At 41.3% G+C, this 17083-nt stretch overlaps 1 protein-coding gene across 16 annotated transcripts in view; it reads right to left on the bottom strand.

The window, feature by feature from the left end:
* The window catches only part of LOC118417968 (protein CBFA2T1-like), a 181432-nt gene that overhangs the window by 18526 nt on the left and 145823 nt on the right, over nucleotides 1–17083 (bottom strand). For 12 of the 16 annotated variants that reach the window (XM_035823747.1, XM_035823748.1, XM_035823742.1 and 9 more), the window contains one exon: nucleotides 8365–8499. In XM_035823747.1, the coding sequence (XP_035679640.1) occupies nucleotides 8365–8482 (118 nt within the window). In that variant the 5' untranslated portion in view covers nucleotides 8483–8499. Of the gene's footprint in view, nucleotides 1–8364; nucleotides 8500–10736; nucleotides 10894–17083 lie in introns of those variants that run through there. The other 4 variants (XM_035823739.1, XM_035823750.1, XM_035823745.1 and 1 more) reach the window with 2 other exon arrangements.

Raw genomic sequence — 17083 nt, 5'->3', positions numbered from 1 at the left:
GACTGAACCACTATGCAAGGCAGGGAGGAGCAGGTTTGAAGATGACATGTACAAATAAACCTGGACCACGATTTGCTTGTAAACAAACTCCATATAAACACAGATGTTGATTTCAAAGTGACTACACCATCCAAGATTTCTCCCCATTCATTATGCTATTGAGAGATAAAAGTTTAAGAGGAATTTCCCCCAGGAAACATAATGGAACAGACTGAATGTGAATACCAGAGGGTAGGTATCCTTGAAGACTTGACAGGCTGGCTCCCCCTGTCAGGAGGGGGGAGTGTGTCCAGATGGTTTTCTTACTACCGAGGAAATACCAGGAGATCTGTGTACTTGTGACTAGCCACTGGAGGAGATTTCCAGCTGTCCGTCCAGACTTGCCGTCGCCAGTCCTGACAGCTGCTGAAGAAGCCAAGCCTTGGCACCCAGGCCAGATGGAAAACCGCTCGCACACTTCCTCTGGAAGGTCCTGCGGTATTTTCTTGTCAATCCCTGGGAGTGATCTATAAAACCCTATCACTTCCTTATGGCTTTACATTTGGCAACTATAAGTCACATCCAGACCAGGACAGAGCGTCAGAAGGTAGCAATTGCATTTATAGAGGGTCCAATACAGCATTCTGAAGGATTGCAGCTGTACTGTAGCCCTAAGCAGAAATATTAGGACAGACTTGCAGGAGGGCTGGTCTGTTTTTACCAGGAGTCCGCCTGATCAAAACAGTGCCACATGGCACCCTCTTTAAAGATAGCCAGAGTCAAGACCCTGCCAGGAATGAAAAACATGTTTGGGGCAGGTTGCCAAGGCGACAGGCTGTCCCGCACCAGACAGCTGCTATCTCCGAAGATGATGCCCAGAACAGCTGGAGAGGAAACAGCCCCCCTCCCGCACACTTGTAGGTGATGTCAAGGTGCCATCTTCCTTCAGGATACCCTGCTTCTGAGGATTCCAGGGACAGACTTCCTTAATCCAGATATGTCAATAACTTGTCAAGGAACTAGCTACTTCCACATGGGTGGCATGCCTGGCCTTAATAAGACAATTACCGGTGAGGAAAAAAAAAGACTGAAAACAAAATTCCAGAGCTGTCAGCTTGTAATATCAGGAATTACTATGGATGTATTAATCCCACAATGTTGACCTTAAGAACACAATTTGTCATAGATTTTCAGACACTTTCAGAGAGAACCACCTTCCCCTGACCTATCAAAGGATGTGGGGATGGTTGGTCCATTTGATTGACAGCTGTTGAGTGGTGCCAGCTGTGCTTGCTCCCCGGCTTGTCAGCACCTGTCACAAACTGAACTGACAGGGACAAGTGGCTGACCAAGTAAATAAAATGTCCAGAACTTCAGACAGCTCAAAATATAGCCTGGCGCCAACAAAATTATACTTGTCAGATAGACTCCTTTACAACAACAGGCCCTCCAGTATGCATACTAGCGACCTGCCATCATGAAAATTCCTTTATAAACTAGATATTATTAGGCTAGCATGATCATTAACTCTACTTTATAGCAATAAAGCCTTGAATCCATGGACCTGACAGTCGACTGTACTATAAGATATGATACATATGCTTGGCATGGCACATGTATGAAGACCACAAACATTTGCCTTTATCTGAAGTATACAGATATGTGGGACAACATCAAAGGGACACAAAACCCTGGGCTTTGCCACAGGCTGTCAACGAACGTCCTTTTGAAATATATTTTTAGTCCATTCCTAGATCCTGTTGTATATGTATAGCTAACATAGGTTGCTAACATGAGTGCGTCACCACTACGTCTGTCTTATCTGTTAGAGTGAAAAACAAAAAAAACAGTCTTGTTAGCGGTGCAAAAATACTTCAAGAAGGCAGAAGTGTACCTCTTCCTTTCTTCCTACATACGTATAATGATGGATCCATCCATTGCTTGTTCCCTTTGGCTGAGTACAGCCTGGGGTGAGCTTGTCAACAGTGATTTAAGGGTATTGTGGAGTCTCAGAAGTGGGACATAAATTGCAGAGCAGAGCGCCCAGAGGACCAGCCACAATATTGTTGGAGCCAGAAAATGTACACTATCAAGGAGAGTATTTACAGGTTGGGAAACAAATAGACGGGGCTGCGGACCATACAAAAAACAGCTGCCAGAAGACAGTCGCCGATGACCCTACACATGCATTCTTCTGCACAACTACCCATCCATACCTTGTACAAATTGACTGTTGATCAATGCACATATGTATTATGATATGGATATTAAATTTTCTAATTATCATCTTTAAAAAAATATCTCTTTTGTTTTGAGTTTCAAAGAACAAAATGCATCAGCAGATAGTGCATGGATAATAAATAGTTGACAATATTTGGCTGTGCTGAGTCTATATAACAGCTGGGCTATGTCTAGTATGTCACTTGTCAAGAGACTGGTAGAATGTGACAGGGTTGGGAACAGGCACCGGATTCGTCATAACAAGACATAAAAATACACTCTGCTTCCTTTTTAGATATCTGGACGGGTTCTGTTTCACCATTTCAGACAAAGCGAAAGGAAATCGGAATACAGATCCCCACGCGATCTGTTCCACGCGATCTGTTCCACAATGAGAAAAAACAGATCAAACTGTGCAACTTTAGTGAGATGACAGATCTGTGAACTGAGTCATTGTCTGATAGTAGTAATACAGGCTGTCTTCAACTTCAATTTTTTTTGTCCACTTCATTGTTTGGGAGCTGATGTTGTTGATTGTCATTTCAAGCCTATGAAAACACATTTTCTTCAATTTTATCGTATTTTCATTATTGTCATTCATTTTTATCAATATTATGTACTGAAGTTCAGATTTACTTTTGTCCATTCCAACAAGCGAATTTCCATCCCAGGACGAAGCGAGGAAAACAGCCCTGGACTGATATCGATATTGTTTTTTTGTGTGGAGAATATCAGTGCAGCGAGCAGCATTGTCCTGCGGCGGTGTGAGTACATGCAGGTGCAGCTCTGTCATCCTGGGGTTGGCAGCACAGACTGGCAGGCACCAGGCGCCTGTCCGTACCAATACACAAGGACACTGCCACAAATAGCAGAGCTGAGGGCATCAAAATTGCTGCCATTCCAACCATACAGGATGTACACAATACACAGGTTGGGGGATTCCAGGCCAATTCTGGGCTAAGTAGAGTCTCATTAGGGTATATGGCTTGTGGTGAGGGTCAAGTCACTGCATACAGTTTTGTGTCAGTAACTGAGTAAGCTGTCTACACTGGTTTGGAGGAGTACAGATTTTTTAAAACCAATCTCAATTCAACTTACTATATGTTTTAGGCACTACAGCTGACTATTGCTCCCTTCAGTCAGTAATGTCTAGTAGACTTTTATCATATCCTTCTTTGTATTGTACAGTACAGTTGATGTAGTTCTAAGTTTAGTATTGTTTGTTAGTCTGTATGGCTTCAATATACTGTGTACAGTCCTCCCTAGTCTGTGTGGCTTTAATATACTGTGTACGTTCCTTGCTAGTCTGTATGGCCTCAATATACTGTGTACGGTCCTTGCTAGTCTGTATGGCTTCAATATGCTGTGTACGGTCCTTGCTAGTCTGTATGGCTACAATATACTGGTCTATATGGCTTCAATATACTGTGTACGGTCCTTGCTAGTCTGTATGGCTTCAATATACTGTGTAAGCTTTCCCTAGTCTGTATGGCTTCAATATACTGGTCTATATGGCTTCAATATGCTGTGTATGGTCCTTGCTAGTCTGTATGGCTACAATATACTGGTCTATATGGCTTCAATATACTGTGTACAGTCCTTGCTAGTCTGTACGGTCCTTGCTAGTCTGTATGGCGCATGTTTCTGTCAACTTGAGTCTCCCAGACAGACCCCAGCAGGTGGATACTTGCAACACTGCCAGACTTGAAGGCACCAGGCAGCTGTCAGGGCCCATCAGCCCCAGCCCTTCCCTTCCCATGCCCCCAGATTCCACCCCAGCACCAGTTCACCATTTCACAGGTTTGTTGTTGGCTGTTGCAACTTCAGAAGTCTTGGTTCTTTACCTGAGTGATGACCGTTGTTAAGCCAATCTGTATCATTGTCCAAGTTTTGAATTTCATGCATCTGGCACTACCCTATGGAATAATCAGGGGAAAGACACTGGCAACTGACTGGAGCAGCAACTGAGTTGCCAGGTGATTACTTTCACTTTGGTGATTACTTTCACTGGGTTCTCCAGTTTGCTCACTAATAGCACACCATTTCTTCTATTCTATTGAAAAAACAACAAAGCAAACATCTTTTTATCCAAATTCTAAAAATAATATTCAGTTGTTGTCCTGAAGATTTTGCCTCTTTTCACATAATTACATCATTAGCCTGATAAAATTGCATCTATGGCAGAGGCCTATCCTTTCGAGTTACAGCACCTGAGTGCTGAGTTTGCATTATACAGACTAGCACATGATCATGACACTCTGTAAGTTCATGCATTTACTGATTCACGTTATTCACCTCTTGCCTCCCTCCCACTGAATTTACATGCAGCACTTTGTTCTTGAGCAGATATTTTAGTCACCAGAGCGCTGGTTTTATCATCACATGTCAGCACCAGACTTGGGGACTGCTACAAGAATAACATCTCCTGACAATGAGTGGGTGACAACCACGTCTCCTGGGTCATGTTGAAGTGGCAGCACCTTCAGCGAAATTCAACAAGCAAACAACTTGTTTTGACATTCAAGTCTCTGTTGATGACAACTGAGCTTTTCAAGGCCATTAACAGATGTTGCCTTTTACAATAACAAAGGACACCTTTACAAGTAATACACCAGGCGCGTTGTACAGGATACCTGCAGGCAACAGGTGCATTCAACAGGCTACACTTTGCAGCTTATGTCGTGACACTAATAACAGAAAAGTTGCTTGCTAGACACTTAAAATAGTTCATATACAACAAAAGAAGCTAATCTAAGTACAGAACTTAGCAGACTGAAAAAATTTACTTGGATCTTGATTCTCAGAGGATCTTAATTCTTAAATAAAAAAAGATTGAACCTGAGGTAAGGACAAAGTGTACAAGGTGATATAAATGGACAGGTGTAGACATACTTGCACATGGGTGCATGACAGGAATGAAGTTATGTGACCATTAATTCCATGGCTGACAAGCTAAGTATACTTGGAATGTAAAGTTTTCAGTACACTGGTTGAATTTCTTAAGAATAGCTAGAAATTACAGACGATTGCCAAGTGTCACCTGTAAATTTGCATTACTGTTTCATGATAGGGCAAATCACATTTTATAACTTCAGTTGGGTTATAAGGTATAATAGTATAAAGGATATTTTCAAGAATATTCTGCATGCCACAAGTGAATGACATCAAATGCTTGTTTTTCTGTTGTTGTAGAAAGTGGAAGAAGCTATGAAAGAGAACCGGACTTGTATTGACTTGACCAACATGGAAAGTGTCAGGCTATAGCGGTAAGTGGCCGAAAGATAAAGTTGCTGGAACAAATGCCTCCCATTCCAATGCACAGAAACAGGTGCAGAGTGACATAAACCTTGGATAATTTCCCAGGAATTCAAAACATTGTATTTGAACTTCCTGTTTGTCTGCAAAACACAATACTATTATGGAATCATTGACCTAAATCCGCAACCTTTAAAAAAATAACACTTTGTTTTTGCTCCTTGCTAAGTAGAGCTTCTAAGATAAGTAAGAAAAGCAATGTACACAGTTAAGTCAGCATATTTTACCATACAATGCTCAAAATACACGAGTAATCTTTCTGATACATATATATTTTTGAGAAAATGATTTAAAGGAAAGACATACTTCTTGCAGCAGCAAATACTAAATACAGCTGTAATATCATATATGAAGTGTTGCTTCAAAGGAATGGCAGGTTATTGTAACAGACAACTATCATGTTTATCCGACACTTCAGGGTTCCTTTAGATGTCTGCATCCTTCAATGAGCCTGACCTTGAGAGCACAGAGTAGAGTATATCCTAACTTCAAGGTCAACAGTGAAATGGCTACCCTCCATAGGAACCTATACACTTCTATCCCATGTGTTTCCTAATCTTATGTTCCACTTCTGACCACACCAAAACACCACCAAAACCAAGGTAACCCCACCAACACCACCGTTGCCGTCACCACCCCAGGTGGCTTCTCTCATCGCGCTTCAGAAAGATTTGTGCTGGGGAGGGCGAATTTAGAGGCTATGAAATTAGGAGGTAAAGGACCTTTCAAGGGCTGAGGAATTAGTTGGTTCCTGAGCCCACTGACAGATGAGCCACATCTTGACACCCCTGCGATGTGGACCAACTAGTGAAGACAAGTTGCCTCTGTTACACATTCAGTCATTCTAGTGGAGCTTTGGACAAACTTCTAACTTCTGGTGGTATGCCACCGAAGCATAAAAAGCAAGTCTGCTACAAAACTTGACATAGAGAGATAAAAATTGTTGCCCACAAACAACATGTCCAAGTTACCCCTTTGTAACCAGTGAAGACACTGGCTCTCTTACACATTCGCTCGTTCCTGTTGAGCTTTGGACAAACTTCTTACTTCTGGTGGTATGCTACTGAAGTGTACTGAGCAAGTCTGCTACAAAACTTTACATAGAGAGATAGATAAGAATTGCCTACAAACAACATATCCGCTGCCCCTTGGCAAGTTGAAAGCTCTGGAATCTGCTGACAACTGAAGGCCAATCTACTTAACATCTTCTGCAGACTGGTAACTAATTCAACTACTTGCTTAAACTTTTTACAAGATCTCTTAGAACTTGCCTGAGCATTTTTCAAGACACAACTTGATATTTTTCACAGAATTACACAAGTTCTAATGAGGTATTGGCAGGTCTGTAGTATCATTCAATTCTGTGGAATTACTGAAGGAAAAATGCCTTGTCGGCAGTTCAAACTTGACCAATCACAAGAAACTTCCCCATACTTTTTATTGACAGGAAAGTCTCTAACATATAGAGAAAATTTGCAAACACTTGTTCAATATCAAGATGATTGGTTATAGAATAGCCAACATTTTAGATTTCTTCTTAGAATTCGCTGATGAAGGTTAGACATCTGCCAAATAGCAGTTACTCAGCGCTCCAAGCAAGGTTAATTCTTTTAGAATTGTTGGCAGTGAATATGTATACTACAATCTGTATCATCTCATTAAGGCACGATCTACACACAGTTTTTCCCGATATCGGCGAGCCTACAACCATTCGCCGACAGCTTTTTTTCATCGTCTAGATGGAACTGCTATATCGCCATTACGATATCGGGAAAATTTCTCCCGAAAGGTCCGGACCATTCGTACGAAAGCTTAGCAGGGGTCCCCGATAGCTTAGCAGGGGTCCCCGACAGCTTCCGCGCGCGTGTAGATGTGTCCCGACTTCGGGAAGGCTCATTAGCATACAACGCGGGCTCATTGGGCTATATAGCTGTTTATGACTGCAAGCGCCACGGGTGTCCCGCGGCCAGCGTTCCAGATCCCTCCCGACACATCCACCGATATCGGTAAAAACTGTGTATAGATTGGGCCTAAATGTGTACCCCTCAACATACTGTCCTTGCAGATATTATTGAAATCCAACTAAATCTATTGTCATTCAATCACTGGTCATGAGATAAAACCCTAGACCTTCATCTTACCCCTCTCAGCAATGAGATACTGTAAATGCAGAAATGTTCGCGGTGGATTAATTTTCGCGGTTTTCGCGGTGACCACTTCACCGCGAATTTAAAACAACCGCGAACATTTTTCTATAATGATATTAGATTGCAGTCTATGGTGTTACCGCGAACTTAAATCCACCGCGAAAAGTCCTTTTTCCCGCTACCGCGAAATTAAATCCCCGCGAACTTAAAAACATTTACAGTACTAACTCGTACAACTAATGAACTGAAGAGACAGAGGACAGACTTGGATTAGACTCTACAGGTTCTGAAGGGGTCCAGTTCTGTAGTGACAGTGATAGTGAGGGATCAGACAAGACCTCCATCACTCTGACTTAACCTGAATCTCAATGAGATACTCGTACAACTAATGAAACAAAGACACAAGACAAGAGACAGACTTGGATTAAACCCTACAGGTTCTGAAGGGGTCCAGTTCTGTAGCGACAGTGATAGTGAGGGATTAGACAAGACCACCATCGCTCTGACTTAACCTGAATCTCAATGAGATACTCGTACAACTAATGAAACGAAGACACAAAAGACACACTTGGATTAGACTCTACAGGTTCTGAAGGGGACCAGTTCTGTAGTGACAGTGATAGTGAGGGATCAGACAAGACCACCATCGCTCTGACTTAACCTGAATCTCTGCAGACAACAGGGAGCACTGACAGACACTCACCAGCCGCGGACGTACCGGGGACTGCCCGTATCCCCTGCGCCTGGGCGTTCGACAGTGGCATCGCTCCCGGGGACGTGCTCGTCTGCGACTTGCTGTTCGAGTCGGGAGAGTCAGGCATGCTGGGCTCTGATTGGCCTGGAGAACAACAACAGAAAAACAGGAGAAAACTTTGTTAGTATAACTTTAAACATAAACATTGTGCTGAGAAAACAAGAAATACTTTCCATCCAGGATAAGCAAAAAATATAAACCTAATGTCGTATAATTCTTTTGGCCTGGGGAACACCAAAAAAAAACTTAAATTGTTAGTACATCATATAACGTAAACATCGTTCTGAGAAAACAAGACATACTTTCCTGGATGAGCAAAGAATCTAAACCTTATGTCTAAAGTTCTTTTTCTTCTAAAAAAATCTTGTACAAAGTCCACCCAGAACGTCCTTATGGCTTTGATCTTGGAGCAGCATGTGTATTGGAGCTGATAGTTAACTTTACCGACAATATGATCCCCAAGATTTGCCTTATCTCAAATGCTTGTGCCTTAATGCTGTTAGTTCTTAGCCTTGGTGCAACATCGCCTTGTAAATATCTATATATACAGAGATACAAGCGCAGTAGTGTCCAACAAGTAACCTGACCAAGGAAATACCAGAGATAGCGTCCTGCCAAGCATCTGGAAGAAATAAGCAGGAAGGGAGGGGGTAAAATATACTAGCAGTCAAGGTTTTAAAAATGCCAAGGCGTAATTAAGAGCAGGACTCTGGCTCTGGTGTTAATTGGTTCATAGGATTGTATTAAAACCTGTCCTATGGAAAACTGTATCCATCTTAGAGACTCAGATTAGTGTAGCAATAACTGAATAAGGTTCCGTCATTTTTCACCATTTTTGGAATCATTATTCCGTAAAACTGTCCTTTTTGTGTCTATTCTTTAAATTTTTATCAACTTCTAGTTTTGTGGCTTCCGTTGCACCGATATTGATTTCATGACGGGCTGTGGTCTTTTATCATTCTTATCTTTGGCCAGATACCATATTGATAAACAGCAATTAAGTGCAAAAGCTGGTACCAACAGTAATCACTACACCGCCACTTAATAGTGCAAGTTCTAGTGTCACTGCCAACGTCTGCTCCCGTGTGTACTTTCCGCATCTTTGATCCATAGGACCCACATGCAGCACAAGGAAAGCTGGGACAACATCTGACCTTCAAAACAGAGTAGTGAAGTTGTTCTGTGGCTACCAGACTGACCTGCCCTGGACTTCCCTGTCAAGCCATCTGGAAATACACTTGACTGTGGGGCTGACTTTTGTACAGAGGTGAGCCAAAAACATGAACAACACAGGAAACCTCCACATCCCTACAGCTCAGAAGCAGCTCTGTTAAAATCACTATCAACCCAGACAGGACAATTAGAGCAAGGAGCGGGCAGAAAAACCAATGATTCACACAATAAAGATTGGGCTGGTTTTGTGCGGATGCTAGATCTACATGTACCATATACAAGAGGGTCTGCATGCTCTTTTACGTAAGACGTAGGCAGCCTATTTTATTTCCCGTAATTCGTAGGGAAAACCATCTTATCTACGTAATTCGTAGCGAGGCGACCAACTTTAGCGTAATTGCCTTCCTTGATTTAGCGTAATACGTAGGGGGTTCTTCTGAATTCAGTGTAAATCGTTGTCGGAACCCCCCATGCAGACCCTCTTTTGTGCAGATGCTAGATCTACATGTGCCATATACAAAGAGTGATTGACAGAAGGCTGTCACCAACATACATATACACATATGGAACTAATGTGAATTCATGGCAGTTTCTATCAACAACACTGCTGTTTTCAAAAGCACAAACTTGTCAACAAAACTACAGCCAGGAAACATGAGGCATGTTCTGAACTAGTAACAATATGTCACTTCAATCTCAACTTCCGTCTATCATACACCATAATTCATCATAATACGACAAAGAAATTCTACAATCATACTATCAATTTTTGATGACTGACATAAATGACTGAAGACCTGACATAAATAACAAAGAGATCACTCATTATAGAAATATTGATTAATCAAGTATGTTCACTGTCAACCTATATACTCAACAGGATATCTCTGACAGATGGAACTATAATCTTCCTAAACAAACGGGCCTGTGTTCCATCTTGCAAGGATGGACAACTTCAGTCCTCCCTCCCCAAGAACTTAAGTTCTACAACCCTTACTACACTACTTACAAGGCACTTAACTCAAGATACTTCAGTACACAAGGACACATCATAGCAACCATTCAAGCAGCGATATGAAAATGCAAAGACATTATCACTGAGAAAGGGAAGAGTATTGGAAAGAAGAAGGAGAGAAAATAATACAGACTTTCCTCCGCCATCTGGTAGCAATCTGGGTGTATGATCACGCCCTGGCTGGAAGCTCTGCTCAACTGAGGAAGTTTGAGGGGACACTGGAGTTTTGTTGAATGGGAGAAATCGGAGCCCAGGGCCCAAGGGTAGAGCCGCATTCCTCCCCAGAACAACTTCCATGTGTGGAGGGGTGAAGACAGGGCCAGGTATCCTTGGGGAAAGAACTTGAAACTTTCAAGGAGCAGGGCCACAGATTGGCTACAGTGGCCAGGAGAAGATGGGCAGGCTTGACAAGATGCATATGTGTCTTCAGTTCAAGTAGTCTGTCTTATCTTAATGATGCTAAGTAGGCTTTAGGATGCTGGCTGACAAGGACATTTACCTGAAGGGGAATGGAATGACTGATAACAAGATGATAAACTTGATAACTAAAGCACCTTTATTGACTTCAATTACTTTTTATGTCTTGTTTTTCTCACAAAGGAAACTATACAGAACTGAAGACTGATATTGATATAAAAGCAAAACAGGGTCAGGTAAAAAAAAGGTCTTCCAGTGCACTCTCTATAATTTGGTAGGCCAATCAATGCATACTGGATTTTAAAAAAAACGACAGCAAAATAAGAGACAAACCTTGGCAAAGTTTCTTTAAAACATTGGCATCCCATTTGTGGGTAATTAGAAAGCATGGTCTTAATAATTTTCCCTTGGTGCAGTATCTTTTGAAACCCCTTTCTCAGCCTCGAGACCGCAGAGACACTCAAAAGTGTTTGACAACTTTGGCATAGTTTTAGAATTTGTCAGATGCAACATCAAAAAGGATGACATTGAAGCTGTCTATAGCATACCTGTTTTTTCACAGTGCATCTATGCCCCTTCTTTCTTTTTCAAGTTCCCTCCAATTGAACTACTACTACTACTACATCCTCATCCTTAGGCTTTTTGCACCCCCGTGTACCAGGTAAATGGTTTGTCCCTTTAGGACTTTACCTGTACTGTTTGGACCAGCCCATCCAGCCCCCCAGGTGGGGACCATGTGTTCCAGGGGGTGGTGCATATCCAGACCCAAACTAGAACTAGAACCATGTGCTGGGGGCTGGCGGGATCTTGCCACAATCTCAGGGTGTTTGCATTAGACAAGAGCTGACTGGATCCAGATTCCCAGAATTCCAGCTGCCCGCTCAACTCCTTCTGTAGGATTTATATGGCTCTCTTTAGAAATTCCTGGGGAATCTAATAAAATTAAACATTTCTACACTTACAGAATGGAGTCAGTCATTGTATTTGTGCTGATCCTTGGATTATTCTTGTTCTACTTTCTATCAAATCTTCTGTATAAAAAAACACAATGTCTGATAATGATAATAAGTTGCAGGGGTTAACCAGTTGTCTAAAGATGAAATTAATACCATAGATAAGTTAATATCATGTTTTACACACAAGTTCTTTTGCAGAGCCAACTTGATTGAAAAACTTTCACATTTCTACTGCATCAAAATGGAGAGAATTCTAGCAAAAGGCCTTGGAATAAAGTACCATTAGGTATTCTCTCACTGCTATCATCATGAGACCAATATTACAGAGACTTAACTGTGTCTTGAACCATTTCATTAGAATTTTTCATATAATTAAAATAATATAAAGTTGCAATCTCTGATACTGAAATTACTGCAATGAAGAAACTGAACAGACTCTATGCTATCGATATCTGGGCTACAACCTCACATCACAGAATGCCTGAGCCTAAGCAGCACCTTGTACCAGTTTGTGTCACATGAAAGTCTGTCTCCTCAAATTCAGGCCAGGTGGATAAAATGACTGGAGTACATCCTGTCTGGCCATGGATCAGTCAGTATAACAGACATTTGATCATGTAGGGACAAGGAAAACATCAATTAATTGGGCATGCAAAACCTACTTGACCTAGGGGGTTACAAAAAGGAGCAAAATAAAGTACAAGCAAGGACATCATATTATAATGTCCTTGGTACAAGTGAACCGCAGGCAAAGTTTTAAGAACAGGCAAAATACAGCTTAGTTGTGGTGAAATTATAAGGTACTGTGCTCCGATGTCTCAACATCTTCCAACTCCACGCTTTTTATCATACCCCTGCAGAGAGATACACAAAGACAGTAAAAGCGGAATACTTTGTCTTGCAAGGAAAGGCCTTTGTCATCTCCAGACTAAAAATACACTTCTTTCTTCATCGCCCACGGACGGAGTTCTCTGGTATAAAGAGCGGCGCGCCTATCGTCTTCACCCCTCTATTGTTAGGAAAGTGGTAGGGTCCCTCAGGTCAGTTCAGGTCATGTCCCTTTCTACCTGTGTCCAATGGATGTGTCATGCTGGGACAATGGCTACAATGGTAAGTATGCAGACAGCTGCCAGCATGGCCACACTAACCTTTTAGCTAAGCCTCAGAAAAAAGATTACAAAAGCCTGCTTAAAATTTCATGACTGGTATTTCCCCAATTTTTTTTCTTTACAAAGAAGATTATTTTGAAAGTCCATTATCAAACGTCCAATACATGTAGAGCTTTCAAAAGCATATCTGCATTATAAACATCAATTTGTCCTACATTTGATATTGCTACTATGAGTAAGTACAGTTACAGTAACAGGCTGCCTCCAGGTGGGGAGGGTGGTGTTGGTGTGACACCTGTTCTGATGCTGCCCAGATGGCTACAACCAAGGAGGCTCCTAACCTCCTAGCTACAACCATTGGACATCTGAAGAAACAAAGCACCAAAACTTAAACAAACCATGCCTTAAGAAAATTTCTGTTAAAAGTTTTGTTTAAGAAATAGCTGTTGGAGACCACTGTGCCAATTTCACTCCTTCATCAGTTTATTGTATAACATTACAGGAGAAATATGCCAGAGATGAGTTACCTGATTGCAACATGATATCACTGCTTTATTCAGCCTTTGTTGCTCATTTTGTAAGCAGAATTTTAAGATTTATTTTGTACATTGTTGGCTATACAAAAGTCACTGCTTTTTGTTGCATCAATACAATAAAGGGCCATATTATCAGCAACGTGTAGAAAACATACTATTTATAGTCTTATGAGACTGACGAATGGCTACATGCTATCAGCAATGAGTATAGAACGGTCTTGTTATCATTTTCACCTTTCCATCATACATCTATCATATCATAAAGAATAGAAACATCATGGTTTTTATCAGCGGCAGACAGATTGGAATGACAAAAGCTACACATGACCCAAACCATCTGCCTTTCACGATCTGCTAAACTTTCCTGGATCCCCTTATGCATGATTAATAATACATGTTATCATACCACAGCTTTTATCAGATGTGAATTACAAAGTCCCTTTGGAGTTTGTCACAACATGTGATGACAGTGGTGTGCGCAGTGTCTTTTGTTCAATCAAAGCATTCGCTATGATAACCTAGAAACATCTTACAGCTATGAGTCTTGGCCATGTTGGAGATGGGAAAAAAATGCTTCTCCAATGGCAAATCATGGGAGGGTCCATGTGAAACTAGGGTCGTTAATCTTCGCATAAGACGAGTGACATGTTGCGTCCTATCACGAGATATCATAAATTACAGTGGCCAGGTGTGCAGAGTGTCCTTGTAAGGTCCAGGTGTCCACTCAGCATCTGAATTATTCATATTCACCATTTTCCATATTCTACTATGACCCACTGTATCCCTGTCCTTTCTTCGCTTCTCATTAAAAAATAAGTATAAGATTAAGAACAATAAAGCAGGTTGAACAACTAGGGTGGTAATATACAGAGACAAACTTTTTGCATTTTATGGCAAATTCAAATTCACTGGTAGATCAATGCTGTAAAACAGATTGTAATGGTTCCAAATAATTATTAGGATAATTTAAATGCATGGTAATAAAGTACAATGCCTTATAATATGTGTATTCTTTAAAAAAATATACTTGATGTGAAGTGAAGTTGTAACGTTGTTCTGAAGTGGAATAGCTGAATATCAATTCTGTATCCTAGTCATGAACTTCAGCTGCAAGCCTTCTCCTTGTTTTGATCATAAGTCAACGTCACCCCCGACAATGGGATATTACGCCTGTTATTTGTCAGCGAATGGCAGGTGAAACCTAAGCATGCTACGTTATCAATTAAGGTAAGTGGCCAGGTGTGCCATTGTTGTTCTAGTGGCAGGTTCATGATTACATGAACCATTAATCACCTGATCTCAGACTCCCCGTGGTGGAGTCAAACAGTTTCGCTTCAGGCTCCAGGAAATGTTGACTTTCTGGAGGGCTTCTAACAAAACAACTGTATGAAAGAAAAAACTCTGTGTAGTACTACAGTTGCTGACATACATTGTACTGTGTATAATTGCCATGCAATAAAGTTAACTCATATGAAAATAGTGGGAAAGATATCATTCTAAGTCTACAGACAATATAAAATTGCCCTTCTGTTATGTCCATCTCTAAACAGTTGCTCACTCACTGAAAGACCACATCATTTATCACTCAACAAACTGGCCAGGTCGACTCAGTTGATTGGATTATGAGGGACACTCTGGAAAGGATCAGCCTGATTTCAGCCAATTGGGCGCTATGAAAGAAAGTGAAGTTGACCTTGTTAGTTCTGCTCAGTGGACCACTTGGTGCATAGTTAACAGGGTGGAAACTGCATGGTCATATTTAACCCTCTAAATATATCAATATGGCTACCTTCAGAAATGCTAATTGCCTAGTGAAACATCAAAAACCTGCCTTTCTGTTCTAAAAAAAAACAGTGAAGAACAATTCTTTTTTACATATGATAAAATCTTGAATGTTATCCCTGTGGAGAATCCTGTAAAGACATGCTATCTAACTGAAGGACAAATTTATTGACATCTGATAGGAAGTTTTTGGTAGTTTGTAGAAATCGAGTTCCTTGAACTGCTTCACATTTCTCTAAATTCTGTAGAAGCTGCTGTTTTGGTAAGCGTTGCAAATATTCATGATCTGAAAGCTCGCCAGACACTCCGCAGACAATCCTAGCAATTTAATCACACGTTCTTCCGGTATTCACACTAGCTGGCACCCATTCTACAGCCCGTTGTCTGCAGAAAAGCGCTGCCTTTTTGGGTAGTGTCTGCTCCGAACCTGACAGGTGGTGGTTTGTAGGGGTAGTGGACCAGAAAGGGCAGACTACTCTGATAAATACATAGATGCTCTTTAGCACTGCCAACTTATCGAAGACAACAGACTTAGAATAACAAAAACACAGATGGATCTAAGTGTGTTAATATATGCAGTTGGAATGAAAACCATTATAGCTTTCCAACAGTTCCTCCCTATTGGTTATAAATGTTGATAAATTTGTGTCATGTGTATGAAAACGAAACCAATATCAAACACAGAAACTACATACGAAAATAGAGCTTTTTGTCAAATACACTAGACAAATTTTCATTAAAAACAGAAAATCTTTTTTGAACTATTAGAGAGGAAGAGTTATCCAAGCAGAAGTAAGGAACCGGCTTATTCTCTGTTTTATGCCAGCCCTGTTTTTGCGACATCGGTACACTTTAACGTTTCATCTCCTCCTAGGAAAAGGGTACCAATCGTCAATACCATCCACTGCGGCAAAAAACGGGCACAAAACACAGCCAGGTCCTTCCATCTGCTTAGGCCCCACTTTCACCCCACATATGCAAATGTCCAGTGACAGGATCTCGTTAATTAGAGGTCTTCATCAGTGATGTCTATTCATTAGTGCCTTTCAGCAGAAGGTCTGCCACCTGAGGCTAACACCCTAGGGACCCGCTGATACAAGCCACATGTCTGTTACCAACACTGGAGGACAGATTGACTTCCTTGTTGCTCATTTCAAGAACAATGAGGAAGCTACTAACAATAAAATCCTTTACTAAATTGAACAAGTACCAATCAGAGATGAGGTGCATGTTGCACACTATTCTGTAAAAACAGAATTTTTGTGTGATTACAATTAATAGCAGAGGAGAAGAGTTTCCAGATTTGTCCTGTTGAAACAGCATTTAGTAAGGAATTCACAATTCCCTGGACAATGATTCCTGGGATAAGAAAAGGGAAGTATTTAGACTGCTATGGACTGAACACCCCATCAGAAAACACAGCCTGAACGCCCTCCCAGCACAGGCTGCAATATATCTCCCAGGGACAGAGGGAAAACAGATTGTTGTCAAAGCTGTGGTTCTAAGCATGGCATCTATGATTTCACGGTGAAAGTGCCCAGTGAAAGTAGGGACTCCCACTGCCAGCTGCATGCAGTTGAGAAGGCAGTCCCACATTGTTGCCCCTCAGGTTCTGAACAAAACACCTGGCACAGAGATGCCGCCGTCTGTTGTTTAATAACGAGGGGAAATACTGACCAG

This window comes from Branchiostoma floridae, chromosome 6 (genome assembly GCF_000003815.2).
Source record: "Branchiostoma floridae strain S238N-H82 chromosome 6, Bfl_VNyyK, whole genome shotgun sequence".
Classification (NCBI taxonomy): Eukaryota; Metazoa; Chordata; class Leptocardii; order Amphioxiformes; family Branchiostomatidae; genus Branchiostoma; species Branchiostoma floridae.
The sequence above is the reverse complement of the archived record's forward strand: the minus strand, read 5'-3'. Positions and strand labels throughout refer to the sequence as shown.